At 35.0% G+C, this 27,181-nt stretch overlaps 1 protein-coding gene across 1 annotated transcript in view; it reads left to right on the top strand.

Annotated features, from left to right (window-relative positions):
- Positions 1 to 21,359, top strand: part of AdipoR (adiponectin receptor) — a 47,002-nt gene extending 25,643 nt beyond the window's left edge. The window contains exons 5-7 of the mRNA XM_089100097.1: positions 5,684 to 5,871; positions 13,821 to 14,014; positions 21,158 to 21,359. Coding sequence (XP_088956223.1) covers positions 5,684 to 5,871; positions 13,821 to 14,014; positions 21,158 to 21,274 — 499 coding nt within the window. The 3' untranslated portion in view covers positions 21,275 to 21,359. The remainder of the gene's footprint in view (positions 1 to 5,683; positions 5,872 to 13,820; positions 14,015 to 21,157) is intronic.
- Positions 21,360 to 27,181: the final 5,822 nt, after the last annotated feature.

The raw sequence follows: 27,181 nt of genomic DNA, 5'->3' as shown, positions 1-27,181 counted from the left end.
GGTTGGTTGCCCCCAGGCGCATCATGTGCTCAGCCGGTTGTTAAAGGAAGCTTTTGCCCAGAAGCGTTCATTGTATTGCTGCACAGTAGACATTTCCAGGGCTTTTGATAATGTTGTTCACGCCCAGGCCTTGCTTTCCCTTGCTTGTTCTGGAGTCAATTAGTCAGTTATTTCTACATTGCGATATTGGTATGATAATTCTTATGTGCGTATTAAGTGGCTATCAAATACTTCTGATTCGGTAGCTGTTAGGAAAGGCGTTAGACAGGGAGGAGTTTTATCTCCTTATATATTTAAATGTGTCCTCGCTACTTGTTTAAAATATCTATCTCCTACTGTGTTTTTTCGTGATATTTGCTTAATTTATATTGCATATGCCGACGATGTTCATTTAGGTAGTTCTTCTTGTTGAGGGCTGGCTCATAACTTCCGTAAGCTATCTTCTCTACTTAGTGATAATGGTCAATCTGTTAATATGGAAAAGTGTGAGTTTATGTGTTTTAATAGTAGAATTTCTGTATCTCCACTAAACCTCGGTTTGATTTCATTACCTTGTTTGGATAAAGTCAAGTGGCTTGGTATATCGTTTTGCCCGTCTTTTTACGAAACTTGCTCCAAGTTGGTTACTGATGCATTAAAAAATGTTCGTCTGTCATATGGTAAGATATCTCCAAATAGAGGGAGTTATAATAGTATGGGCCTAGCCCGGCTTTATAATAGTTTTTGCTCTCCAGGTGTAAATTTTATATCTGGATTCCACCACTTACTGAGGAAAAAAGATTTACGGAGACTTAGAAGTGGTTACTTTAGATATTGTAAATATTTGATGTATTTACCCGGCCGTTTTAAAAATAGAAATATTGTATCCCGTTATGGTGTCATTGATTCTTGCGTGCGACTGGCCAGTGTGTCTTCTAATATGATTATGAATACTAGTAATGTTGTTTATGTCACTGACCCCTTAGTTTGTTTTTTTCATCGTGATATCGGTTAATTTGTATATTTTTTTTTTTTTTTGATTTTGTAATGATGTTGTTATTTTTTCTTTTATATTTTCCATTACTCCGCAGTGTCATTTGTAATGTTCATATGTGGGTCATAAATAAATTATTATTATTATTAGCACAGTTTATATAATTATATAAAAGTTTGCACACAAAATAATTTTTATGTCGTATTTACAAATAATTTTATAATCATGAATTTCTTAAATTCTGGTAAAGATATAACCCCAGTTACTCGCCAAAGAGGGGTTTCTCAAATACCATGTAACTGTGGCCATTTTATGTTGGTAGAACCCATCAAAATTTAGAAAGACGCCTACAACAACACAAAGATGACAAAACTAAAGCTTTAAATTCTAATAGTACAAACATTTCTTTTGATTCTGCTTTAAGCATTCATATATATGATAACCCTAGCCATAAAATGCTTTTTGAAGAAACTTGCATTATTGGCAATAATTTAGGCATAAAACAGGTCGTTCGAGAGGCAATTGAAATTAAAATCAAAATAAACAATAATATTTCTTTATATAGAGATTTGGGGGAATATTCGCTTAATGCCCTATACACAAATTTATTTAAAAATTACTTGACTAATTATATTAAAAAACCAGTAAATAACTCCACTCAACCTATTACGAATAGACCATCTAGGTTGGCTGCCAAGAAGGCGAGATTAGCTTTAAAAGCTTGTCTGTAAGCATTTTAATTCCATCTGAATGAATTGTTCTCTGTCCATTTCGTTTGGAGTACCAGTCCTGGTTGAACTTCCTTGAAGTAATGATATTAGGGCTGTTTTAAAACATTTTTTTAAACATTTTTAATGATTGAATTTTAATGTAAGTTTCTTTTATAGTGTTTTTATTCTCGTCGTCTGTTTTGCTGAGGACGGCCCTTGGATATAGGGTCGAAATATTCATTTAAAGTTGCGTTCCACTGCCTTGTATAAAAATTTCCCTGTTGTTCTACTTATTTGTTTATGATGGAAAGGCAGTGTGGTCTTCGTCGCTATTATAAATTATATGAACTAATTATATAAACTTATATAAACTTATATAAATTATATAAAATTATATAAACTAATTATATAAACTGTGTCCCTTAGCTTATAAACATTTAGAATTTTCATTTTAGTGAAGCAACTCAAAGTACTATTTTCAAATCTCACAAAATTCTCTAAGACAGGAAAGGTTTAATTTTGTAAAATTTGGACTCTTTTAAAATTTGACACAAAAGAAATCGTCTAAAGAAAACAACCATAATGTAGATGCGGACTGTTGATAGAATAATAGAGGATCACTAGAATCCTTGCTGAGAGCTCATCCCTTAGTCCTTCTTATAAGACCCTATCCTCTTACCACTTTTGCTGCTACTGCATAATTTAAGTTCCATGCATAGTTTTCCATTGAATTTAAGTGCTTGATATGTTCTCCTTTTTGAAACTTACATTTCAGTGTTTGACAGATTTTTCCTCTCCTCTTGTTATTTATTTGTCTACTGACAGCGTTGCGTCGTTATTGTCGATCATGACTCCTTTTTCTTAGAATGCGAACTTTTTTCTTTAGCCCTTTGGCACCCAACTTTAATGCGATATGTTTAGTAATGAGTGAATTTCATTTTTAGTAACAAGACATAATTTTGTGACTGTACTTTTTTTGTCTCGGATTTGTCCCTTAACTAAAGATCAAGCGATGGAAAGAATATTTTGAGGAGCAATTAAACCCACAAGTAGCGAAAGAACCAAGCATCCTAGGTTCCATATCTGACAGGGGTGCCAGTAGGTCCCTAAAGTCCCTAAAACTGGAGAAGGTCCCTGGAAGTCCCTAAAACAGCTCTCAAGTCCCTTAACGTCCTTTTTTGTAAGATTAAGCCGTTACAGTACTTCACCCAAGAAGTCTTGTTACTGTGTTGCTGATCTTTAGTGTCCTGAAGACTGCAGAATAATTTCAAGGCTGCAGTGTCCAAGTGTTCTTGGTAATGACAGACAAAAAATTTTGACGCCCTTTGCCTCTGGAGTCACTTAAGGGGCCAGGCTTTTTTTGGATATTTGTTACCAGAAGTTGGACATTTTTTCTTGGCTTGCTCTTAATGAAATAATGACTTCACCAAAGTAGCCATTGACGTCAAACCTACCTAATCCTTATATCATTGTTGCAGCAGTAGTGGCAACCTAGTAAGGAATGATCCTCGTCCCTTAGTAACTGGAAGTTAAAAATTGGCAAAAAAAAGATGCTAAAAAATACTTCAAAAAAAAATCCAGGGGTGGTAACTGTTATTCACTTTTAGCTGAACAGCAACTTGTAGTCTTGGTAGCTATTGAAAGCACTAGGTACTTATACAGAAAAAAAGCAGTTGATGATAACTGAACTTCTGAAAAAGTCTAGGAAGCAAAGCAAAAAAAAAAACACAAAAAAAACAGGGGATTATGAAATGTCACGTTCTTGTGATGATTATCTGGTCATTAACCAAAGTAGTTACTAGTTTGTTTTTTCCAATTTTTGTACCTTCATAGTTGAACATCAAGAAGAAAAAAAGAAACCTAGGGAAGATTCATATGGAAAGCTAAGCGGTCGCATCATCTTGATATTACCCGTGTTTTTTCAGAAAATGATGGCGCTACGGGCAATCGTTACTGACCATCCTGGGTTCAGATTTTGGATATTGGTGTGGATATCGAGTATAATGTTGATTGTGTGGTTTATAGGGTTAACAACAGCTATACCGGGTCCTATTGGTCCCTTTTTTAGTGCCAGGAAGGTCCTTAAATATTCCTTTTTCTGCCAAAAAGTCCCTAATTTTGACTCCTTGAACCTTTGGCATCCCTGTTATCCAGAGCATGTCACGCCGCCACTTCAACCACGATCTAAAACCGTTACCGTCATAGAATCAATGTGACAAATCACCAAGCTAGAATCCTGACTAAGATCCATAGAATTTGATTCCATAGAATTTGAGCAATCATAACTGCCATTTTTGGTGAATATCCAACAGCTTTTTGAGCTGTACGATCAACTATTAACTAATTCATACTATACCATAATTTATGGAACTATATTTTGGGTTTACCAGAGAGCTCTACCATTGTTCATTGCCTACTGACACGTCTTGACCTCTTACGGAGGAAAGGTGTGTGACATATTCTAATACATTATGGTGTCAAAGATAAAATCAATAGAATGATTGAGAAGACGTACCACTAGTTTGGAAGTCCAATACTGACAATCGATGACCTCCTTGATGAATTATTGGCAACTTCTGGTGTCTTTCATGGACACATTGTCTCCCTAGGCTTGTCCAGCCTATGCCTGCATACCATCCTCGACCTGTTAACTTTCAATTGCGGTGCAAAAATAGCAGGGACTTCTAATGATTGCCCTAGGTCTCCAACATAGGACAGGCAGACAGCATCTCTCAAGAAACAAAGCCGTTTGGTAGGCAGATTAATGCAAAGGAAACTTGATTCATGTTTGCATCATTGCAGAAAAATTCAAATATAATAAGTTATAACAATCTACTCTATAATAATCGATGATGAATAAGTGGAATGAATACTTTGCCCCGGTAGTCTCCTAATATCCGATTATCACCACACAGCCCCCCTTAAACTGCGCCTAGCCCTAGTCAGGTCCAGTTTCAGATGATTCTTAAAATTATAGAAATCGAGCCACCTGTCGAACCATGTGAAATTTGTCCTTTTCAACGGCCTGATCATACCATTGCTATATTTGGATATGAATCATGGAAAGTAAAAGCTGAAAATGTGCGTATCTTTCTCGCATTCAAAATGAGACGCATACGGCGAACTGTAAAAATCAGATACACTGATCATGTTATAAACAAAGAATTCTTAATCAGATTAAGGTCATCAGACAGAATTCTGTACAAAGCTAAAGACAGCAACTACGCTGGTCCGGGTGCGTCAAGAAAATGAACCATGCTTGTCTACCCAAGATCTAGCTCGAACGGACAACTGTAGGACGTTGATAACGGGAAACTTTTGATAGATTTGACTTGCAGCGTGTCATCCAACTGTCCAGAACTCTACCTGACCGAACAGAATATCGAGTACTGGTGTATGAAATTTTGAAAAAAGAGAATCCAAAACATTCCTTGGGGATGGATGGGACTTAGTAATTAAGTAAGTATTGTATTATTGAAACTTGTTATTATTCGGTTAATTGTTTTTTTTCTGTATGTGTTAATTTGATAAAAACTCGCGTTCAAACCTGGTGTTTATTGCGTTTGAAAGTCGTTCTCAAAACAAAAATTTATCTTATCACATGTAGGATGCATCAAGCGTTCCGAAACAAGAGGATATACTTGATACTTTTAAGCATAATGAGCTACGAATTGAAAAAAAAATATATTTATGCGTGGATCTTTATTATTGGTCGTATTTGTAGAGATGTACTTACTTTATAGAGGGTAGGGAAACCAACCGTGGTTAAAACCAAAAGTATATACTGCTATCTCTGTGACATAGTTTTGTACATTGGTCTATTGATTGGTAAAGTCTCTTGTATAAACCCATAGCGTCATGTTTTTGGATATATCCCAATTCAAAATATTGCATGATTCCTACGTAAACTTCATGCCTTATTGTCTAAACATGTTTTTTTGAAACTTTTTATTTTGATTTTGAACGATGGAGTTGTCAACGAGTTATTTTTTTCTTGCAGATTGGACTACTGTGGAATTTCCTTACTAATCACAGGATCTTTTGTCCCTTGGCTCTATTACAGTTTTTATTGTAATTTCTACCAGAAAATTATATATTTATCTGTTGTACTGGCTTTGGGACTAACAACAGTAATTGTTTCCTTGTGGCCACGATTTGGGGAGCCAAAATTTCGGTTCCTCAGAGCAGGTTGGTATTTCCTAAATCTTTGAGTCATAACTAAAAGCTAGCGTAGTTATATTAATGTAATTTCTCTTTCTCCAACCGTCTGTATTTGTGTTGGTAATAACCAACAAGGTCTTGTTTTCATCATAATGAAGGCAAATATTAGAACCTAAAACATACAGGTATTTAAAAAAAGGTTAAAATATTTTGGCGGAAAGACCGACTAGCCGTGAAAAAGAAGCTTTTGAAAAGTTTATTCCCTGGGGAAGCATGTTCATGGTCCAGCAATGTGTTTAAAAAATTGTTTACCCATTCATTTTAGTAAAAAAAACAAGAATATTAACCCTTTAGGTTTGGGGGTGGCTGAAAGTTTCAAAATGTTACATAAAAAGCATTGTGTTCGGTTTTGATTTTGTCGTTTTTCTAAATAGTGAGAAAGATGTTTTATGTTAACGTTGATTCAAAATATTTGCACTTTATTCAATTCTGGCTCCATTTAAAAATGAAATCATGTAAGAAATACTTTTTTTTTCTTATAGAAGATTTTTTCTAATTAGATCTCATCTTATCAACTTTGAAGAGAAACACTTCTGGGAATGCAAGAAAATAGTCTTGGGGTTAATTTTCTAAGGATTTCCTTACTTTGTCAGTATGCTTCGTGCATAAAGCTGTATTTTGACCGAATCTTATTGTCTATTCTGAAGAGGGTACGAATATATGTAAAAGATTCATAAGGGTGCCGAGTCGTGCCGACCTGGTTCGCAGCCCCTGTATTAGAGAGATATTTTCGGAGTAACTATTTAGTCATTTGTTCTTAGTAGTGGGTGAAGTGTGGATGTAGTTGGAAAGTTTTTTTTCTTTAGAAAATGCAATAGTTTTTCAATGTCCCTGTAAGAATATACTAAGTATTGAAGAATGATTTTAAGCCAATTATTTGGGGCTATTTAACTTAGCAATGGTTATTATGTTTCGGCCAGAGTCATGATAAGAATTACAACACACTTTAAATTTCGCCTTTTTATATAAAAAAAGGCTATTCACAGAGACCGAGGGGCAGGGGATTATGGAAGGTATAAATCTGGCCTCTATACTGTAGATGCAATTTTTATTTTGAATCGTTTTATTGTTTATTATATCAAAGGTAAAATTTACTTGTATTTTGGGTTTTTATGTTTACGTAAAGCGCTGGATAGTGTTGCTTCAGATTCCTTTCTGGGGATGCACATCTCACCTGGGGCTCTTAAAACCCTAATGGTGCCTCTCGAGAGGATGCAAAATTGAGCCGCAAGGATGAGCTATATCACCAATCGAGAACTATTAGGAAGTCTTGAGTAAGAGATGTGATGTGGCGCGCATCGCTATTATTTACAAGCACATCCACCTGCCTCAATCTGACAAGCTATATTGACTAGTACTACCGTTTGTAAAGACAGTAAAGCAGACTAGCTGAAGCTAATTTCGTTGGATGATCTGCAGGAGAAGATACCCTTAAAAGTATTTAAACCCGTCTCATGATTCTCTCAAAATGAAGTACAACAAACAAAGTAGTAAAAGATGTCTAATTGAACTAACAGCACATCAGGCCCTAAGCTGTAGATGGTTGGTGCCATAAATGATGTCAGGAAGAAATAGAGCAGTTCAACTGAGATTACGTATTAAAATGGTTATACTTCTAATTTTTGTGTATGAAAATATGGCTGACTATTTTGCGAAGAACATTGTCGTTTGGGGGGGGGGGGGTCGGGAGAGGCCATATGCCCCCCTCTCCCGAATTTTTTCTTACCTTCACCGCCTCCTGAATAAAAAAGAATTTTTTGTGGGTGTTTTCATTGAAAACTACCTTCCTTTTTTGTATTTTCAGTTGACAGACTGAAAAAACGACTTCTTTTTCTTACCCCCACCGCCTCCTGATAAAAAAGAACTTTTTTGTGGGTGTTTTTATTGAAAACTACCTTCCTTTTTTTGTATTTTCAGTTGACAGACTGAAAAAACGACAGCTTTGCCCTCCTCCTCCCCTGGGTTTTGAAAAATGCATTCTGCCTCCCTCTAAATTTTTATGAGTTGACGCCACAGTTTACGAAAAGGTGTCTGGCATTTTCAGTAATAGCAAGGTTACTCACTTGTTCATAGGCTATTGAATTCTCTCAATTTATCCGCGAAAAGCTTGAATTTTCTTTAGAGTAGATGGGCCTCAACAGTAAAACTGGAGAATTTGGGACGTTTTCAATGCTTTTGTTTACTTATGTTATTGCATTAATGGTAAAATGAATAAAATAAAGGCAGCGACTTTCAGATGATGACCTCAATCTCAAATGACGGAAGTTAAATACTGAAGAAACGGAAATCAGGACTTTTAGAAAGTTACGAAATAACCCTGAAAGAGTTCGTAAAATTGACTTCAACGGGGAGACTCTGACTAGTTAAAGAGGCGAATTATTTCGGTTCCCACATTTGATCTAATGGCTCTTTAAAAAAAAAAAAAACATATTACAGCCGCTCTTGCAAAGGATAAAGCAGCCGGTGTCTAGCTAATTTTCACCTGGAAAATTACCCTCCCCCTGGAAAATTCTCATCACAGACAATTATCTCCCGAAAGACAAATAAAAAGAATGAAGAAAAGAAGAGATTTTTGAACAGTTTGCCTATATTTCAAAATACAGGCAGGCTATATGGTTCTGTTCACACTAAACCTTCTCGGTTCTGACATGGATTTTGCCTTATTGCTATTGAAACTAAATAAAAAGTATACCCCTTAAAGGTACTTCAAGACTGGAAAACTTTCTGATATACACCTAGTGGACTATATCCAATACTTTTTTGGGAACAGGGTTTGATGACATTGTGAAAACTTTCTTTACTTAAACTATTGCTCTTTATTAAGAATAAAGAGTTTTGTCCATTTAAATTTTTCGCTTCTGACTTGGAGTTTGACTCCAAATTATTGGAGTTAAATTAAAAAAAGACTCCCCTTAAAGATACTTCAAACAGGAAATCTTCCTCATGTACGCCTAGGGGACGCGTTCTCCGTCGTAAGGGGGTGAACTGGTATGATTTACTACAGATGTTCGTACCAGACCCAGTCCATGGGAAGTAATTACTCGTACCTCTTAGCTGCAGCTTGTTATCTCTGTGTACGCTCATCATAGGGCAACACTTCTATGGTTGCCACTAATTTTATGTTTTAAATTATTTTCTTTAACCTTTATCTTGCCCTGCTATGATAACTCAACCACCAAAAATTTGGAAAAATATTAAAAGAAATAAAAAATGTAAAAATAAATACTATAGGATATTCTACACCATTTATTCTGCCTATGTTTTAGAATATTGGTAGAATGTTCCAAAATCCTCTTTCTTTATTTTTCTAATTTTTTGCACTTTCCCTTTGACTTCCCAATTTTGCATATGGGGGAATTTTCCAATGACAAATGCGCCTAGAACCTACAAGCCATGTTTGCACATTCTAGAAGTATCAGCAAAAAAGCCTGAATGTTCAAAGACAAGTTCTCAAATGAAAAATAGTGACCATCTTTAAAATTTGGCATAAATACGAAAGACAGAACCATCCACTCCCCTCGCCCCCCTAAATGGAGTCCTTCCAATTTCGATATTCTTATCGGATTTTTGTCTGTCTAAGACAGCTCATAGCCTGATAATTAAAGGGACTTAGGCTTTTTCTCTTTGAGGGAACAAAAACTATTGCATATGGTAACTCTGATGACTCTCGATTCTCCTTTTAATTCTTTAGCCCAGCGTTGATCCTATGCTATAAAGGTTTTGTTGTGTTATTGCAGGGAATCTTAAAATTGCTCATTTTTGTGTTCACATTTCTGTATGCGTTTTGCTCATTTGCCTCAGATCATGTTCATGTTGTCAATTTTCATTGTTCAGGACCTCAAATCAACCAGTATTTTGGGTATAACGACGTAATTTTGATAAGATATTGTATCTAGACCCCGGCGCCGCGCCGGCGGATCGATCGAACGCCGCCGACGAGAGACCCGGTCGACCGCCACCAAATTGTCGTAACGCCGCCGTCGCGCCAAAGGCATGCCGCCCCCGGCAGGGGTGTCGGTTTTTGGTCGACTTTAAGTCAATTTTGGGGCAATTCTTTATTGCGTCAACCGCAAAGTCGGGGCTTTTCCTTCTCTTGTGGTGTAGTATTTCGATTTTCCTGATTAGAAATCAAGCAGGGCGCGCTCTATCCCCCATTCTTCGAGTATTTTCCTGAAATTCTATGCCTCACCCCGAAAAAAAATTTGGCTCCCCGAATTCACGAGAATCATGCAATCACTGTCCCAGCCCTACCGATTTATCGCCAGTGAATTTCCCTGCCAAATATTACTTTGCATACCATAATTCTTCACTACTCTTGTTCATTAATTTTTGTCTCTTTGGTTACTTTGCATAAAAACCAGACAGATGCAATATGCAATTGCAAATATTGCAATATACACAGTTCTTCATATGTTGACAAAAAAACAGTATCGTCTTTATGAAATGAGTTTAAATCATTTCGAATGTAGTTTCCCAATGGCTATTTCTAACATTGTTCGTAGTCGAGATTCAAGCTGAATAGTATTATATAACGAATTCACTACTATGCAGCTTCAGCCTACAGTTGGATTTTGAAATTTACAGCCGACAGATTTTTTCTACAGCAGAATTGTAAGTTTGCAGATTTTTTTTTTTTTTTTTTTATGTTTTTAGATAAGACTTTCTTAATGTTTAATACTCAACTGTTGAACGCCTGATAGAAAATACAATCTTCTTTCTGAAACTCTTTTACCCCCTGGGAAAGATTAAAGAAAATACAATCTTCTTTCTGAAAATCCCCCCCTAAAAAAACCTTCTATTGAGACAAAATTTAGCTATAGACTAAGCTATGTAAAAGGTTGGGGAATTAAAGAATGAAACGGAAGTTACCCCCAAAATATGATTCATAAAAAAATTCTAAGTTATTGCCCTATAGGGGGGGGATAGGGGCTATAATTTTTAAATGATATCTCATTTTTTTTTTTTTGACAGCAGGGATGCCAAAAAGATAATTATTTTTGTCATTTAAAGTGGAGACAGGAGAAAATGATATCAAATTCCCTGGAAAACCATTGAAATATTTTGATAGACCCAGGACCCCCCATTGGGACTTGTTCATTGTCTTGGGTATTTTGCGATTTCTCATAGGCTACTGGCCTAATTTGGCTTTTGTGTATGCTCCCTTTTAATTAGATTCTTTGGATCTTATTGAATGCCACGGCGAATCTATGACTCAGTTTTCAATAATTTGAGGTATATCTGAATAATTTCGACATTTTTGTTGTTGTCTTAATACCCCTTTAGTCATACCCTCAATTTTTTTTCAAGGAACACTACGCTGTTTAACGTTATTTTGCGTGTTCGTTTGAACCATATAGTGACCTAGTTAATTATTAAGTCACTTATTTTTCTAATGAAAGCTGAGACGGTATCCTATCAAGGTTGTATCCAGAGGGGGGGGTAGGGGGGTATTACATTTAAATGATAATATCTCGAAATTTTTTTATTGAAAGCAGGGATCCCCTAAAGTTAATTTTTTTAAATTTAAAGCAGAGACAGCATTTTATCAAGGTGGTATCCACAGGGGGGGGGTGGGTAGTGAGCTATCATATTCAAATGATAATACCTCGATTTTTTTTAAAGCAGGGGTGACAATAAGTTAATTATTTTTTTTTTATTTAAAGCAGAGACGGTATCCTATCAAGATAGTATCCAGAGGGGGGTGGGCATAGGGAGTTATTATATTTAAATGATAGTACCTTGATCTTTTTTTATTGAAAGCAGGGATGCCAAAAAGTTTAAAAGATTACAAAATTTAACAAGATTTTCGTTAGTTATACCTGATACAGCACTTCCATGGTTTTATCGTCCAAAGGGAAAGTGAAATATGCGTCAACCCGTTTTTTTTTTATTGATGAAACGAGTTTAATTCTAAAACATTCATTCATAAATACCAGAGACATTCGAGCTGAAACGAATTGGTGTGACAAAAGTGATATCAACATCGCCACCAAATGTTGCGCTAGAGTGACAATGGCGCCCTTGGTCCAGTGCCCAAGTTGCATTAAAAGGCCAGGTTATAATAAAAGCTTTCAATTTGGGAGGTTCAAGGATGAGTCTTTGACAGTCTTATCACCTCAGGGTACTAGATGTTGCAACGTTCTTACACATCTACAGTGGTTTAAAAAATTTGATCACCCCACAAATGATTACCAAAAAAATACACAAATATAACAAATGGCACATTTGGAAAATTATAATACTTTTTTCAAAGCTTTGAAGAAAAGCGAAAAAGGCTAAATACCCCTAACTATGCTTGAAAGCTATTTTAAAAAGAAACTCTTTAGAGATTTCCATGGAAATGACCATAGCAGAAGCTATGAACCTGGATGGGAATCAAAAAGGAGTCCTTGACTATTTTGACCACAGGTGACTGATTGTTGTGAATTTTTAAATTTGGTAATTTTTATGAGCGTTTGGAAATCAAAGCTTAAACTCAATAACTGATACTAAGTGTCCTAACATTTTGCTTGGATTAAAAGTGACGAACTAGGAAGAAAATCTCAACATCTTCCTGGAGCTACTTCAGTCTGCATATTATTTCATTTAATTACATTTAAAAAAGATGAGCTTTTCATTTTTTTACCAGAAAATAGCTGGCATTTAATTTTTCTTCATACCGTATAAACCATTAAGTGTTTTTTGTTTCATTGTAATTGAAGTATTCTCATGTGAAGTGTTCATCATGTATTTTTCAATTTTATAAATTTACTCCTTTTAGATACAGTTTATAATTTGACTGATATTAGGTATTTATCAATTAATTATTTGGAATGAATCCCAAAAAGAAAAAAACGAATAATATCCAAAAGAGCAGCCAAAAGCAATAAAAGAGCAGCAGTTCAACCTTAGCCTACATGACATATATTCTATAAAGAAGCCAAAAAACTTTAAAATACATTTTTTTAAATCATAATTAACAGCCAGTTTTTAATACAAGAAGTCTTTTTAATAATCCAAAAGATCAAAAAAAAAAAAAAAAAAATAATCAATGTCAAAGCCGCCCATTTCAACTGTTTTAAAGGTGACAAAACAGATATAGGCAAAGGGCATTATGAAAATATTAAGCGTTATATTCAAAGTTTTTACCCAAATAACTGACGAATTTTTGGGATACGGTATTTGAAGTTTTGTATGCAGTAATGCTCGATGAAAAAAACTACTAATTTTGATAATTATTTATGTTAAGAATACATAGCTAATAGATACTTTAATAGATTATGCAAGGGTTCTGAAACGCCACAGCCATTTCGTGTCTATTACATTTCTACTTCTCTTGAAGAATAACGAAGAAGACCAGTTTCCAGCCAGCGAGTTGTGAAGTTTTGAACCCATGAATAGGCTCGAATCTGTTGTAAATTTAAGTTGTGATTTGAGAAAGACTGATGAAAACATTAATGTTTGCGGTCAACATTGAACACGCCGGTGGTGCGCCGCCGACATCTTACCGGGATCTAATTGTATCTTCTCTTTTCTGTGTATATATTCTATTATCGACTTGTATAACCTAGTTTAGATTGTGAAGGTTCTTTATTCTCCTCATGTTTTAAATGAAATGGAAGAAAGTCTTTAAGCAAATCAGAATTTACCTTTGAACGTGTTTCGGTAGTATTTGAACAATAACCTGAATATGCTAACCATTGAAATATGACATTTTATATATTATTGTAGAAATTGAGAATCTAGACTAGAATAAAATTTTATTTTAGTATGGGTCATAAGTCTGCAGATCCAAACATGGGCAACTATCTATTAAATCGCTAGGCTTTCGTTAAAAAAAATAATAATAATAAAAAAGTCCTCTTCGTGTTTTTAGCTTAATAATTTGATCCTAGTTGAATAATATACTATTTTCTAATTATTAAATGAATTTTTAGGTAATTTTTTGGCTTTCGGCTTGAGTGGGCTGGTTCCAGCTTTTCATTACGCTTTCAGCAACAGCTGGGCGCTTGCGGTTTCTCAGGCTGGTATGCAATGGCTTATATTGATGGGATCTTTATATGTTATTGGAACTATGTTCTATGCTCTTAGAATACCTGAACGATTCTGGCCAGGAAAATTCGATATCTGGGTAGGTTCCTGAGCTATTAAAAATATACACAAGAAGTAGAGTAACTTTCTCCTTTTTTATTTACTATAATTACTGTCATTCTGTTTTTAAATGTTTTTTTTCTTCTCAACGTATACTTTTTTGTGCGGATTTTATTATTTTTAGTTTGTTAGTTTTTATTGCTGAAACATCCAAAATCCAAACATACTATGTACATTTCTCACAGTTTCTATTTGCATGGGCAATATAATGTTATTGACCTTGCTGTAATAACTGGTGCTATCTCTTCGAACACTTGATCTGTTTTGGTTTTGCTTCTTCTAAACACAGTTTGTGCTAGCATCCTGCTAGTGGCATTGTAACTTCAAACTTTAATTATCTAAAAGACGTTTCGATTGTCGATGTCCATACCTAATCTCTGATACAAAGAAGAATTATTGTAACAAAGTCCAACTCTATTCCATAAATGAAGATAAACATCAGTGGAAATCCCACACGCATGGTGGGGTGGAGGTGTTCGGTGCAAAACTAGTAAATGAAGGGGTCAATGTCAATTCCGACTATGTCCAGAAAAACAGCTTTCGTGATACAGGCTACTGAAATTAAGTATATGAAGCTCAAACTTTTAGCTTCTTTTTTAGAACAGGAAACCATTATTTTGCCATTAAAAGCAAGAAACATTTCCACTCATTAAATGAAAGTTATTGAAAGAATTATAAATTATAAATGAAAGAATTCATTTATGGAAATAAATGAATACTGAAAATAAGTCAAAGCTGATTGGATTTGGTTAACTATTACGATGAAAGTAAATCAAATATTTTCACACTGCTCCAATTGATGAAATAACTCAGTCAGTTCCATAGATTAGGACGTAGTTCATGGATGCATTGAAAATAGTCAGCTTAAGCTATGTGTGCCGCCCCCCTCCCACCACTGACTAATTTTTATAATGTTGAAAATGAAAATTGGCTGTTGAAAATTTAGTCACTTAACCGCATTAGTACAAATATTCCAAAACTATACAGGTTTTTTGGTTTTATGTGAAGTTCGCCAACAAACAAAATGTTACTGAATTATTGGATGTGTAAGTACCGCTGGCACCACTTATTGGATGTTTAATGTGCAGGTATCACCACTTTTAAAGGCGAAAATGGCGCAAAGAGTTGCTATGCCACTTACGGGAGGAGGAGATCCCTCGTCGGTCCCAAAAGAGTAGGATTTCCGTGGATACTCCAACGGTTCCGTATATACTAACGTGATCGGATGGTCTATGGTCGCATTTAAGGCCAAAGTTTACCGATAAGATTTTTAACTATCTCTTTAGACTCGACCTAATCTGAAAAGTTAAAAGAGTACATAAAAAAATCTTACTGTATTCACTACACGTTGTATAAAAGAACTGATTTAAAAAGGACTCTTTCTCCCAGCCCGCTCTGCTAGCCGCGTGCTGCGACATGGGGTACGAGGGTGGTAAATGAATCTTTCCAGCCAATCCTAGGACTTACTATTCTACTGGTCAACCCCTCTAAATGCGTAAGTTCTGACCTCGTTGTCTCTTAAATACGTAGTCGATTAAAAGGGCATAAAATGGCATCATACACTAAAAGAAAAATTCCTATTTATTGCTCGGGGAAGGAACATTATTAAGGGGTAAAAAGGGAGGAATTTGTGAAGGACATTTATCTAGAAAACTTGGACCGAGGGTTCCAACATGAATAATCATATTTTTAACGTTAAAATTTGAAATAGAAAATATGAAACCCAAGAATATTTTGGATACGATAAATTATTGCAAATAGCTTGTGTGTTTTATAATCTGCATTTTATTTTATACATATCTTGAGCTTCTATTTTCTCTTTAAAACTCTATTTATTTATTAAGGTTTCATATTAAGTCTTCACAGAAAAAATATTCTCATCCATCTGGTTTTATTAACCGACTCGGGATAGTAGAAACCCGCCTAGTGTTGAACCGGCCTAGCCTGTGCTTCGTATGTTATAGTCTTTGATTTTTACTGAGGCTCATTTTATAATTACAAAAAGTCGTCGAAAATACACGCTGTGCAATTATCTTGTTGATGCTCTGTAGTCTCTTATTATTTTTTTTGTCAAGTAAACCAATTTAGAGAAGTGAGAATACTGCGAAAGAAGGATCTCCTTTCTGCGAAAGGATTTGACCCATGACCGCTCCCCCTCTCTACGTTATCTCAGTATTCTCACAATTTTCCTGCAATTTCCTTTATCTTTGTTTAATTTTCCTGGTTTTGCTATGTTTGAATTAACCTCCACACCAAATAAATTCCTGCCTTTATATCTTAATCTCCCCGTCCCCCGCAGCTGTCTGTGAGATCTTTCAGATAAACACGCTAAAGTATGCCCATAGGATAGAGATTTTAGTCGAAATGGAATGACATTTCAAAAATTTTGTCCGAAAAGGGTCTAGAAGTTGAAATGGTTCCTCTGTTGTGGTCTATATTACTAAGGCTATATTTCAAGAGCCCTATAGTAATTTGATGAAAGATTTTGAATTTAAAGATGTCTCGTATTTGAAGAGAGTTTGTATTTGAAGACATGTCTTGACATCCTAAGAGGTGTGATTGGGACAAAGCTTAATTTTTTTTTTCACCGAAAAACTACCAAACGTAAATTCACTATGCACCAAATTGATGTCATAATATCAATGTGGCCTACTCACTATGATTTTCACGGATTTTTCCTGCTTAGTTTCTTGCGTAGAAACTGAGAAAAAGGAGAAAGAGGAGGAGATGGGCATTTCCTCCTTCCTCGTTAGAAAACTGGATTTCCGTGACAGATGAGATATTTTTCTATAAAACGACAGCCTATTTCAACCCTTTGCTCTCTTCCCTCTACCCTTGGAAAAATCGATATATAAAGTATAAAGGTGGCTTCTTTTTGTCATTTTGGTTATTAATTAAAAAAAAACTTTTCCCACAAAATAAGTTTTCCAAAGAGAAGTAAAGAACTCCATTAAACAAAAATTAGCAAAAATAAAATCAAATAATCTACCAAGCGTGAAACTACCACAAATCAGCATCGATAAATAAATGAAACCCAAGATGAACAGAAATTACAATAATTAATCGAGTCGACCTCAAAACGAGTCGAAATTAATATACGTTGGGCTCAAAACTCCTATGCCTTCCCAAGGCCAGAACATAATTTGCACTTTACTGAAACAAATATAAATGTTATTACTTTTAAAACTTTAATAAATCAAATAATCTTAACATATTGATTACTAAATTTTAGTATATGTATGTTAAACTGACAATGCACATTCGTTTGTATTTTTCTCAGTAAAGTGCAAATTATGTTCTGGCTTTGAGAAGGCATTGGGGTTTGGAGTCCAACTTATGTTAATTTCTGCTCGTTTTGAGTTTGAATCGGTTATAGTCTTTTATACTAGCCCTTAGAATTTCCAATCGAATGAGCCCTTTTTCAAGTTTCTACGACAAACATTTCAATAAAAACCTTATATGCCCCCAAGGCATAACTTGTAACCCTTGCCCTGAAGACTGGGGGGAGTGTCCTGCTCAAAGGTATAATTTCCTGAACTTAAACTGCGTGGAACAAAATGGCTATCTAAAAATTTTTATTGGATATGTTTGGGGAAATGGTGGGCGCGGAAGGGGTGTTAGTTGCTTTCCAATCACTTTTGACTATTAAAAAGGGCACTAGCCATTTCAATTTCCAATCGAATGAGCGCTTTTTGAAGTTTCTACGACGAAGCTTTCTATAAAAACCTTATATGCCCCCACAGCATAACTTACAACCCTTGCCCTGAGGGCTGTGGGGGAGTGTCCTCCTCAAAAACATAATTTCTATCTGGAAATCCACAACACCGAACAAAATGGCTATCTAAAAATTTCAATTGGATGTGTTTGGGGAAATGATGGGGAAAAGGTGGGCGAGAGAGGGGGGCTAGTTGCCCTCACATCACTTTCGACTATTAAAAAGGGCACTAGTCCTTTAATTTCCGATGAGCCCTTTTTCAGGTTTCCACGACAAAGATTTCAATAAAAACTTATATGCCCCAGGGTATAACTTATAACCCTTGCCCTGAAGACTGTGGGGGAGTGTCCTGCTCCAAGGTATAATTTCCTGAACTATAACTGCGTGGAACAATATGGCTATGTCACAATTTTGATTGGATGGGTTTGGGGAAATGGTGGGCGTGGAAGGGGTGTTAGTTGCCTTCCAATTACTTTCGACTATTAAAAAGGGCACTAGTCATTTCAATTTCTAACCGAATGAGCCCTTTTTGAAGTTTCTACGACAACTCGTTCTATAAAAAATTTATATGCCCCCAGGGCATAATTTACAACCCTTGCCCTGAGGGCTGTGACGAGGTTGTCACCCTCAAAGACCTAATTTCCAGAACTTTCGACTACGTTGAACAAAATGGATATCTCAAAATTTTGATTGAATGTGTTTGGGGAAATGGTGGGCGTGAGAGGGGGGTTAGTTGCCCTTCAATCACTTTTGACTATTAAAAGGGCACTAGCCCTTTCAATATTCAATTGAAGAGCCCTTTTTGATGTTTTTATAACATCGCTTTCTATAAAAACCTTACATACTCCCAAGGCGTAACTTTCAACCCTTGCCCTGAGGGTTGTGGGGGGGATGGGTTGTCATCCTTAAAGACCTAATTTCCAAAACTTTCAACTACGTTGAATAAAATGGCTATCTAAAAATTTAGATTGGGTGTGTTTGGGGAAAAGGAGGGCGTGAGAGGGGGGTTAGTTGCCCTCAAATCACTTTTGACTATTAAAAAGAGCACTAGCCCTTTGAACTACCAATCGAATGAGCCCTTTTTCAAGTTTCTACGACAAAGCTTTCAATAAAAGCCTTATATATCCCCAGGGCATAACTTATAACCCTTGCCCTGAAGACTGTGGGGGGAGTGTCCTGCGCAAGGGTATAATTTATTGGACTTTAAACTGCGTGGAACAAAATGACTCTCTAAAAATTTTGATTGGATATGTTTAGGGAAACGGTAGGCGTGGAAAGGGTGCTAGTTGCCTTCCAATCACTTTTGACCATTAAAAAGGGCACTAGCCATTTCAATTTCCAATTGAATGAACCCTTTTTGAACTTTCTACGACGACGCGTTCTATAAAAACCTTATATGCCCCCAGGGCATAACTTACAATCCTTGCCCTGAGGGCTTTGGGGGAGTGTCCTCCTCAAAAACATAATTTCTATCTGGAAATCCACAACACCAAACAAAATGGCTATCTAAAAATTTTGATTGGAAGTGTTTCGGGAAAAGGTGGGCGAGAGAGGGGGGCTAGTTGCCCTCATATCACTTTCGACTATTAAAAAGGGCATTAGACCTTTGAATTTCTAATCGAATGAGCCCTTTTTCAAGTTTCTACGACAAAGCTCTCAATAAAAACCTTATATGACCCCAGGGCATAACTTATAACCCTTGCCCTGAAGACTGAAGGAGGAGTGACCAACTCAAAGGTATAATTTTCTGAACTTAAACTGCGTGGAACAAAATGGCTATCTCAAAATTTTGAACTGATTTGTTTGGGAAAATGGTGGGCGTGGAAGGGGTGTTAGTTGCCTTTCAATTACTTTCGACTATTAGAAAGGGCCCTAGCCATTTCAATTTCTAATCGATTGGGTCTTTTTTGAAGTTTCTACGACAACGCGTTCTATTAAAACCTTATAAGCCCCCAGGGCTTCACTTACGACCCTTGCCCTGAAGGCTGTGACGGAGTTGTCATCCTCAAAGACCTAATTTAAAGAACTTAAAACTACGTTGAACAAAATGGCTATATAAAAATTTTGATTGGATGTGTTTGAGGAAAAGGTGGGCGTGAGAGGTGGGTTAATTGCCCTCCAATCCCTTTTAACTATTAAAAGGGCACTATCCCTTTGTGTTTCCAATCAATTGAGACCTTTTTCAAGTTTATACGATAACTCCTTCTATAAAAACTGTGGTTATCCCCAGAGCACAACTTAAAATCATTACCCTAAAGGTTGTGGGGGAGTGTCCTGCTCAAAAACATAATTTCTATAAGGAAATCAACTACGCTGAACAAAATGGCTATCTCAAAATTTTGATTGGATGTGTTTGTGGGAATGATGGGCGTGGGGGGGGCTAGTTGCCCTCCAATCACTTTCGACTATTAAAAAGGGCACTATCCCTTTGAATTTCCAATCAAATGAGCCTTTTAAGTTTCTACGACTACGCCTTCTATAAAAACCTTATATGCTCCCAGGGCATAACGTACAACCCTTGCCCTGAAGGCTGTGGGGGAGTGTCCTCCTCAAAAACATAATTTATATTTGAAAATCAACTACACTGAACAAAATAGCTATCTCAAAATTTTGATTGGATGTAATTTCGGAAGCAGTGGGCCTGGAAGGGGTGCTAGCTACCTTCCAATCACTTTCGAGAGTAAAAAAGAGGAGATGCCGCTGCAATTTCCGGCTAAATGGAACTTTTCCATAATATCTGCAGGTAAGTTTTTGATATAACGCACTTAGGCCTAAATGAAAAAAAAGTAAATAATATACTCTACTAGTATTGTCCTTATATATCCATAGGACATAACTTAAAACCCTTACCCCGAGAGTTCTGGCAGAGTGTCCTCCTCTAAAAAGTATTTTTTATGTGGAAATCAACTACGCTGAACAAAATGGCTATCTCAAAATTTTGATTGGATGTGTTTGGGGGAATGATGGGAATGGGGGGGGCTGGTTGCCCTCTAATCACTTTTGACTCTTAAAAAGGGCACTAGCCCTTTGAATTTCCAATCGAATGAGCCTTTTTTGAAGTTTCTATGACAACGCCTTCTATAAAAACCTTATATGCCCCCAGGGCATAACTTAAAACCCTTGCCCCGAGGGTTATGGGGAGTGTCCTCCGCAAAAAAAATATTTTACATCTGGAAATCAACTATGCTGAACAAAATAGAAGAAAAAATAAATAATACATTGTGCCCACATCGTTCTTTGATAGCTGTGTAATGACATATTTTTGCGTTTTTGACAGTAGAAACTGGCATATTTTTTTTTACTGTCATCCGTTAAATATCTTGTCATTAATTTAATGCTTTCCAAAATTCTAACAAGTTTCTGCCAGATATCTCGACTGACTTACGTGATTGTTCTTTTATCTTGCAGTTTCAGAGCCATCAAATTTTTCACTGTTTTGTTGTTGCTGCCGCGTTTGTCCACTATCATGGCATCACCGAAATGGTTCAGTACCGAGTTAGTGTTGGTGAATGTCAGTTTCTGTGAAACTTAATGTCTTTCGTTGTAGGAGCTCGTAAAAGCTTGATATGTCAGTTATATCAATGTTTTCTAATATAAAGTATATTCTGAGTTTAACACGGCTAACGGATAGGTACTAAAGACCTGGTAATTTTCTGTGGTAATATTTATTCCTCAGTATATTCTGAGTTTAACACGGCTAACGGATAGGTACTAAAGACCTGGTAATTTTCTGTGGTAATATTTACAGTAGTTTTTTTTTAAAATTATTATTTCATGGGTCTTCAAAAATTCACATATGTATCTCAATCTATTTGTGCTGCTTCTACTGTTGTGAAGTGTTTATTCTATAGTATTTTGGTGTTGTAGTTGTAGATGCCTTTATTCTCCCTTTATAGGGGAGATAAAATCTGGCCCTAAGTTAATTTAACTTTGATAGCGTGCCTTGGGCTATGACCGAACTAATGAGGCGTACCGACTGGGTATGTTCGAGAGGCTAAAAATAGATCGTAGAAAGGTTGTCTAAAATACAATACTTCTATTCATTTAACATATAATAAAATCGGATATATTCTGTCTACTGGGACTGGCTGTCCCAAGTAGACCACAAGTCTCAAAAACAACAATAATATATAAATAGATACTTAAACACTTACAATGATAAGACAAAGTTCCAAGGTATTTCTAAAAACAACGGACCAGAGGTCAGTCCGGCATAAAGTTAGTATAAGATTTTCCCTTCCGATAAAATGTATCTTTTATACATTTTTATCAACCACACCTTCCCACGTAATCGCGAGGAAGTGGTAATTTCTCAATTTCCCGTTAAACAGAACATAGCAGGATATGTTCCTTATCTTAAATAAAAAGTGGTATTTCAAAACTTCATATTTGCGTCTTATATATTTTACTAAATTAATAATTAACTAAATTAGAAAGCTTTACCACAATACTCCCCATTTAAAGAAGAATTGTCCCAATTCTCAATATTTTACTTTCAAAACAACTTAATTTCGTTTACAGCTATTTTGCTGCCATCTTTGGGTCATTATGTGCATCTACCCTCAATGGGTTTCCTTAGGGTTATGTTTTTGGTCCATTATTGGCCATTTTGTTTTTTTTTGTCGAAGGATTTCAATTTGAAATTTATCTTTGTTTCTCTTTTTCCCTGTGTCTAGGACTGACAATTACTCTTTTACCCTCTTCATATGCATCTTCTGTTTTAACTTGACCCCAAGTGGCTTAAACATAATATTAATGGTTTTTCTACAATTAGATTTCAAGTTATAATAGACAAGTTTATGAATTATTTGAGTTTAAATTTAACTCCGCTAAATAATTTAATTTATCTTTGTGGCGTGGTTTATATACCGATTTTTTTTCGCTTTAGAAAATGTCTTGGTAAATTACACATAACATTTTCACCTATAAATTTTCACAAATTTTTCCAGAACAATGCATTTTCACATATTTCAATAACATAAGCCATTGGGCTATGTAGCACATTTTCTAGGCCTAAATTAAGTTCTGATTTTATCTCACTTTTTGACGAATTTGTAGTAAAGTCTGTATTACTGCTATAGTTTCCAAATATCAGTTGATCAAGTACGGTTTGGTTTCTGAAGGTATGAGATTGATAGTATCAGGATATAATTGAACTGGCTTTGAAATTTGCTACTTTCCAAAAATGCGTCAAAGAAATGATTGAGAACTGGATCCAAAAGGATGTTATGAAAAATTTGATTTCCAAAAAAAAAATAGCTACGGCTGTATATAAAATAAATATTCACATTAGTATACATATAAAGCATACATTTCTAAATATATAGTAGAATGAAACACTCAATTTTCGTATATATCAATGCATTCGAAAGTTAATTACTTTAATTACTTTCTCCACTTTTTTTTATCACTTCAAAAATAATCGAAACACGCTTAAATCGAAACATTATGTTCCTTGCTGGATTATTCTTTCAAACTTAATACTAAACAGATTATTTTACAATAAAAAAAATTATTAATACTTTAACTCGAGGTCAAACATTTACATATAACATTACATCACTAGTTAAAATTTAAAGTAAATTAAAACAGCGTATATATAAATAAGGATTGTGTAATAACTTACACATGTATTTAAGTCGCAAAACTAGATATGTTATTATACTATTGGTTAAAACTTAAAGCATTTTTAAAAACAAAATACGGTGTAGACTAGTATTTATAACAGTAGATATTTTCTCAATTATATTTGTTACTACTATATAAATTTTTTCATATATGGATACATGCATTTTGTTTTAGAACTTTAGTTCTATTTCGAATCCACTTGTGTCATTAACTGTCATTATTTTATACGCCTGTTTGTCTATTCAGACTTTTAAGCTTTTCAATTCTTTTCGAATTTCTAGGTACTTTAGACAGTTTTATAACGTTTTTGTCTGTAATATCTCTTTTTTTCAGCTTTAATATCTTTTTAGATAAGCAAAAAGTTTTAGCCAGTCGTGTTTTTACCTGTTTTGGCACTACTAATTGACTTGTGCCCATACCCTGAAGGTTTGCTTACCAGGGCTGCCTTCTGGTAGCTCCTATAACGTTTCTAAGTTCTCTTGTCATCAGCTACAGCTAAAAAGACTATTATGAACCTGCACACAAAATAATTAATTTAATAATTTGTGGCTACCCATTTTTTTTTTCTTGGGCTATTCTTTTTTTCAGAAAAAGTGACCCTTCTGCCGAAAATACCTGGCCTTCATGGCACACATTAATTCTATTTTTGATATACAAGCGACACTGTCTATTTTCACTTTAACTTCCCCACTTTTGTTGGTCTGTCTTAGGTTTCAACTTCAAGTTCTTAAGGCTCTTATGTGCCTTACTTTCCATTTTCTATGTCATGTTAGTCATTTTTCTGAAAATGACTTCCACATAAGAGAGCCAAATTTCTTTTCTTGACTACTTGGAGCATTTCTCCAATATTTCCATTAATCTCGGCCCGCGTTAACCAATGTAACGGTGGCTCCGTAGTATTAATGCTACTTATGTGTACTTATTTAGTACAATTTTCATACTAGTTCGTTCTGTAAGTTCAATAAGTGCGTCTAAGAGAGTTTAACTGACTTCATTCAGTTTATTTTCCTTTTAGTTTCGTCTGGCTATATTTTCAACTTGAACCCTTCTCTTTTTTTTTGATTCGATATTTCAATGGAGCCTAAGGCTTTTTCCAAGTCTTTTCCCGTTTTTTCAGTAAAATATGTCTTTTTTTTAAAGCCTATATTTATATATTCCATGTTCTTTTTCAATAACCTTAACAAGTTTTTATGCTGATTGCCCTTTATTATCAAATTCATTATCTCCCTAGTTCTAAGAGGTAGGGGGGGGGTGTCTAATTTTTGTAACTTGTATTTTTTGAAATTATTTAAAAAAAAAATTTCTTTCGAAAGTTTTTGGTGTTAGAAAAGTACTGTAGTTTTTCAGCTAATTTTTTTTGAACATTTTTAATTAAGTTTTGCCCCGAAATTTCTAGTTCTTTTTTATTCATAAAAATTTACGTTTTTACAATATCCTTGATTCCCACAAAATTGTGTGGTTTTCATCGCTGACACCTATTCCTTGTCTGTGGTGTATTGATAAGCTTGAATCTGGGAGAATTACAAGAATGAATTTTTGTTCAGTGTTCATTAATGCGAGTTTTCTTTTGTTGTGTAAAGCTATATTTTATTTTCAAAGAAAAAGTGGATACTGTTTAGTTTGTGTTAGAGTTCAACGGATTAGGATTTGGGTGATTGGGTTGGCACAGGTGAAAACCTACTGTCTAAATTAGGATTCTTCTGTGTCAGGACGTTTTCTCAGATCCAATACATCTCTAGAGTTAAAATCATTGCCTTGAACTATTATTGTGGGTTTCTTGTGACGATGTGGTTAATTTTTGGCTGATTTTTAATGGATTTTGTCGTTGGCTTTTACCTCCTGGTAAGTTTTTTTTTTGGTTATAATTTATTTTTATATCGCTTTTCGTTTCCTTTACCTAGCACTCTTTTTGCTCTCTAAGCTTATTCTAAGTTTTGCTTAAACCTTTATAGCGCTTCTTTAAAATTTCCTTTTTTTCTTTTTACCATTTGTAACTAATAAAAAAAATATTCTATTAGATTATAACTAATTATAACAAGATTACAGCTAGCTTATACATGTAGTGCACTTAATGTAAACTCTTGCTGTTTTTCTTATTAATATTATATTTAAATTTCTTCAAAATAAGTTTTTCAAATTCGACTGAAAGTGTCACCTCATAGAGTCAAAGGTCAGTAGATGCATTGCATGTACTTAACAACGAGAGACCAGCAGTGATTGAGCTCAACTCCAAATTTGCTAGCTTCCAATGACCCTATTTCAGTAAACTACCCTCCTTGTTTTTTTTGTTTTTTTTTTTTTTTTTAATTGTTCCCCCCGAAAAAAATTTTTTTCAATATACATATCAAAAGAATCGCCTTTTAATGCTGATTCTAAATATGCATAATTTAATTAGGTTCACTACACCCTTTTAAAAGTTACATGGCCTTACTTATATCCCTTTATTTTTTTTCATTTTTGAAGCAAAGCCTAATTCGTTTTGACAAGTCTTGATATTTCACCGCTCGCGAAGTATTATCTTGTATCGGAAACAAAATTTTTGCAAGAACCTATGATGTCACTTCAGATCGGAGCTAATAATTTGGCGTTGGAATGTGACGTTCATAATTTTTACTGGTGATATATATTTGAAAGAAAACTTGATGTTATCTATATACCGATTATAAAAGAAAATATAGATATTTCTTTAGTGGCTTTTATACTCGTTTGATTTTTATTTAATTTTTTTTTTCGTCATAATTTTTCTATTTAGTTCCTGGATACAATCTACTTGTAGGCTAATTTGAATATAAGAGACTATTGGCTTCACTCTATTTGATTTCTACTATCAGACCGTGTTTTATCTGATATACACTCTATATGATATTCGACTAAACTTTACTGATTTATAATCAGACTAGACTTGAGGATGATTCGTCATTGAGTAACCGTAAGAGCGGACTAGAATTATCAATATTAGCTATCCCATAAGGATGCATTGCCTTCTCTGTTTGTCCTAATGTGGGCTTATATTCTTTGTAAACAAGCATGAACACTGGCTTGTTTTACATCTTCATGGCTCAAAAGCAGCCATGGTTTAAAATTCAAATTTGAACTTTTTTGTGACTCATCTCGCGGAGCTAATTCAGAATTTGAACTTTTTCTAACACCATTATTCAGATGAAGGTCCTCTGTGTAGGTAAAGGAGACCCTTTTAAGACCTATCCCCATGCCTCCATTTTCTGTGATTAACGGTTCTTTCACCGAATTTCTCGCCTTATGCAGAGTTTCCATCACAGCTGGGTAGCAATTCTTTTTTTGCTTCCTTCGGCGACTTTTTCTAAGCTTCCACATTTGCTTTCTTACTTATAACGTTACTTTTCTCTTTTTTTCCATCTTTTCCTCAAGTATATATATTTATATATCTTTTCCTTCCCTTTGCTTGTGAAACTACATAACTAACCTAGTATTTGTTAGCTTTAACAAAGGTAATTCTATTGCTTATTACGTCGTAAGATGCCATATTTTCGAAGCATCTCTACTCCTAAAACACTCGCAAATGGCAGCTTCTAACCTATGATTGTTCGGACCACAATTTATGTGCTTCCTTTGCTAAATTGTAGAAGTGTTCTCCTTGAACAATAAGTCTATAGCCTGTACCTGTAGTAAGGCTGACTTAGGACCCTATTTGCTACTATTATGTATAAAATTATTCTATTTCTACCAGCGTTTCATCAGACCAGCTAGATTTTTTTTTTTTTTTTTTTTTTTACGTATTATTTTTTTATTTTGTTCTTTCAATTCGAGGTAAAAAAACTTTATTAT

Source organism: Artemia sp. Qi Xiang Cuo, chromosome 14 (genome assembly GCF_049724085.1).
Source record: "Artemia sp. Qi Xiang Cuo chromosome 14, ASM4972408v1, whole genome shotgun sequence".
In the NCBI taxonomy this organism is placed as follows: domain Eukaryota; kingdom Metazoa; phylum Arthropoda; class Branchiopoda; order Anostraca; family Artemiidae; genus Artemia; species Artemia sp. Qi Xiang Cuo.
The sequence above is the reverse complement of the archived record's forward strand: the minus strand, read 5'-3'. Positions and strand labels throughout refer to the sequence as shown.